This window comes from Pterocles gutturalis, unplaced genomic scaffold, assembly GCF_000699245.1.
Source record: "Pterocles gutturalis isolate BGI_N339 unplaced genomic scaffold, ASM69924v1 C12182259, whole genome shotgun sequence".
Lineage (NCBI taxonomy): Eukaryota > Metazoa > Chordata > Aves > Pterocliformes > Pteroclidae > Pterocles > Pterocles gutturalis.
The window spans coordinates 1-3,143 of NW_010155656.1; the positions used below are offsets into that span (position 1 = coordinate 1).

Here is a 3,143-nt window from a genome sequence, read left to right on the forward strand (position 1 = left end):
TTAAAATCGAGGTGCTGCACCTCCCCGAGTCCTGCAGCCCGAAGAGCAAGAGGGGGGATCTGCTGAACGCGCACTACGACGGTTTCCTGGCCAGCGACGGATCCAAGTTTTACTGCAGGTGGGTCCCCAGGGCACCGGGGAGGGTGGAAGGAAAGGTAGGCCGTAGACCCCGGGAGCAGCGGGTCCCCCGGGTTTGCAGACTGTTTTAGACAGAAACTTGAGTATGGTCTTCTACATCGTTGGCATCGTGCAGGGCACTGTTGTGCCAAAGCTTTGTTTCTACAGCGCCTTGCTTTTAATGGTAGTGGTGCCTCCTGCTAGTGGGGCAGGACTCACCTGTGCAGAACTATGGAGGGGCATCTTTTCTTTCCTTCAGGTACCTGGGTCATTCCTTACCCAGATTTGGACAGAGCAGACAGTAGCCTAGTTTATTACAATATCTTGATCCATCCCCCCCTACTTGTATCATATAAGAAAAAATCAGTAGAGGATAATTCTACATTTAACAGTAACATTTTACTTGCATTTTTTTTTGCTTGTTGAAGTGACTGATTTTGGCATATGTAGTGTTGCTTTCTGACTTCTGAGCTACATGTTGCTCAGTTGCCATTCAGTGTAGCAGCCATACTGGGGACACCTCAGATGACCGGAAGCTGGCTCAAGCACCAAATATCTAAACTGAACAGAGCAATAGGTGAGCAGAGAGTGATGTAGCCAAGATTGCCCGGTTTCCCCAACACACACCTGCATGCTCCATCCCATCTTACAGTGATGTGAACTGTTGAAGACATTTTCATTTTCCAGCAGTGAATTGCTCCTCTTCTTGCAGGCTTCCTGCAGTGGCACCTTGTTTCTGATCAGGAAGATTGGATGTTCTTGTAAAAAGTTAGGTTTTTTAACTTGTTTTTTTGATTTCAAAAGAAGGTTGCCCCTTACGCATGTCAAAATTTGACCTTAAATTAATTATAAATGTAGTAGAAAAACAGTGTCAATACTTTGTATCCTTGCACTTTATACATTCTTGTGTTCTAATAATCTAGTGAACATTTTTACTGACTGCTAAGTTAAGGTTACTTTTATATTAAAAAAGAATTTAAATACTAAATTCACTGTTATCTACTCACAATTCTTTTTACTAGTCGGACGCAAAATGAAGGTCATCCAAAATGGTTCGTTCTGGGTGTTGGACAAGTCATAAAAGGGTTAGATATTGCTATGACGGATATGTGTCCTGGAGAAAAACGGAAAGTGATCATTCCTCCATCATTAGCATATGGCCAGCAAGGATACGGTAAAAAAAGAAGTTTTAATACTAAACTTTCTTTTTCCTCTGTTTTAGTTTTTCAAACATACAGTATTGTAAATGACTCTAAAAATTGGTGCTCCTATTGTTTTTGGAGGCACTGAAGGCCATGCAGCCTAACCCTGCTCATTCCTGTGTGGTTTAAGTAGTCCTCATCATAGACCCGCACCCAGGTCTTGCTCTTTGCGTTATAATTCAGTACATGGCATCCAATGTGTTTTCCCAAGTATTGCCATCATACGAAAAACTGACAGCAAAAGGAAGATCTTCATGTTTCATATCAGCATTTTTTGTCTTAATCTATTATATTCTATCCATGTTTAGTTTCTATTATTTGATTCCTGCCTGCTTAGCCTTTTAATGACATTCTGTGTCTTCTGAGCAAAACGGAACGTAATCCAGTGCATGCCAGAGAATTAATGTAAATAGATATAATTTGTTTAAAATACTGCTTAGGTTCTGGATAGTTAATGGATGGTATAATCACATTACTTAATAATTACAACAGTACAACGTGTGAAATCTGATTTGAATTTATGATACTTAAGTGTGCGTTTACTTTAAAAAAAAAAGTTCCAGTTAGCGTTCTATTAAGTTTATCTTAATTGTAGATAAGTTAAGTTCAGCTCTGAGTTGGGTGTTGTAGTTTATGTGGACAGTTGGCCCCCTCTCTATAGTAGTTGTTTGGAAGTGATATTATGTCAGAATTCCATGCACCAGTTTTGTCTTTCATACAATTCCATTGTAGCCAGTGAAATTTACTAGCAATAAATTTTTCTCCTTGAGCATAATGTTTAATCAGTAAGTTTCGTAACAACAAGGAAAAACACTGATACAAATGAAAGTATGTTCTTTAATACTAGTGTTAACTGTTCTAGCTAGCACTTCAAGAAAGTATTATTTTCCTACAGCATACCTGTCTTCTGTCTCATCGTATTCCTGCATGCTGGGGAAGATGCCTGCCTAATCTTGAATTAGAAAAGATGCATGTGGCTTTCTAAATCTTTACATGTCTTTCCTTTGTTGGTATGTATATTTGTAAACTACTGGCACTGAATTCTTTCTTTCCTAGGTAGTATATAAACCATTATTTATATTCAGATATATTTAAAACTTCTACATTTTTAAAGCTTGTAAGGTTAAAATCTTTTGAACTCTGAAACCTGTCATTTTTTACTATGGATATTTTAGACGAGTAGTGTGAGTAATAGTTTTGTTTACCTTCTCTTTGCAAACCAGATAGATTCTTTAGTTTTTCTTCAGTCTATGAAGGACAGGCGAAAGCTAAAAATTCCCTCAAAATTCTAAGGTCACGGTGTCATGCTCACTGGCTTTGTCTATGAATAGAAGCAACTTGCATGTTTACATTTTAATTTTACACTGCATGATTTCTTGATGCTTTTTTGGCACTACTTTTAGACCTCATTAGTTTGTTACTGTCTCTCTTCAGTTCACGTTTTTTTGCCAGATGCACAATACATTGACCTGTGTTTATAGGCAGTGATGTTTTTACATCAGATATCAGAAAATGCTTTGACACAGGAATAACAAAGTCTAGTATGTTTTTTTTTCTTCAGAGACTGGACAAAATATTCCAGTAGTTTGAGGGTTTGGGGTTTTTTTTTTTTTTTTGTGAATCAGATTACTTACATTCTGTTGCTTATTTCTAATGAGATGTATATTTTAAACACTATTTTACATCAAGTTCTTTAACCATAGATATAATTCACAGTAAGTTGGTAAAACCTGATATGGCCTGCTTGTTTCTTCAGACAGAAAATGCGTACAAGCATTCATCTATTACTGTAATCACACAGAATCACAGAATGGTTAGGATTGG

At 37.5% G+C, this 3,143-nt stretch overlaps 1 protein-coding gene across 1 annotated transcript; it reads left to right on the forward strand.

The window, feature by feature from the left end:
- Positions 1-5: 5 nt before the first annotated feature.
- Positions 6-2,329, forward strand: LOC104471067 (peptidyl-prolyl cis-trans isomerase FKBP7-like; the record flags this gene model as incomplete). Its single annotated transcript, XM_010086258.1, has 3 exons — positions 6-118; positions 1,140-1,291; positions 2,182-2,329. Coding segments are annotated over 3 exons (354 nt in total), but the record flags the coding sequence as incomplete, so codon positions are not given.
- Positions 2,330-3,143: the final 814 nt, after the last annotated feature.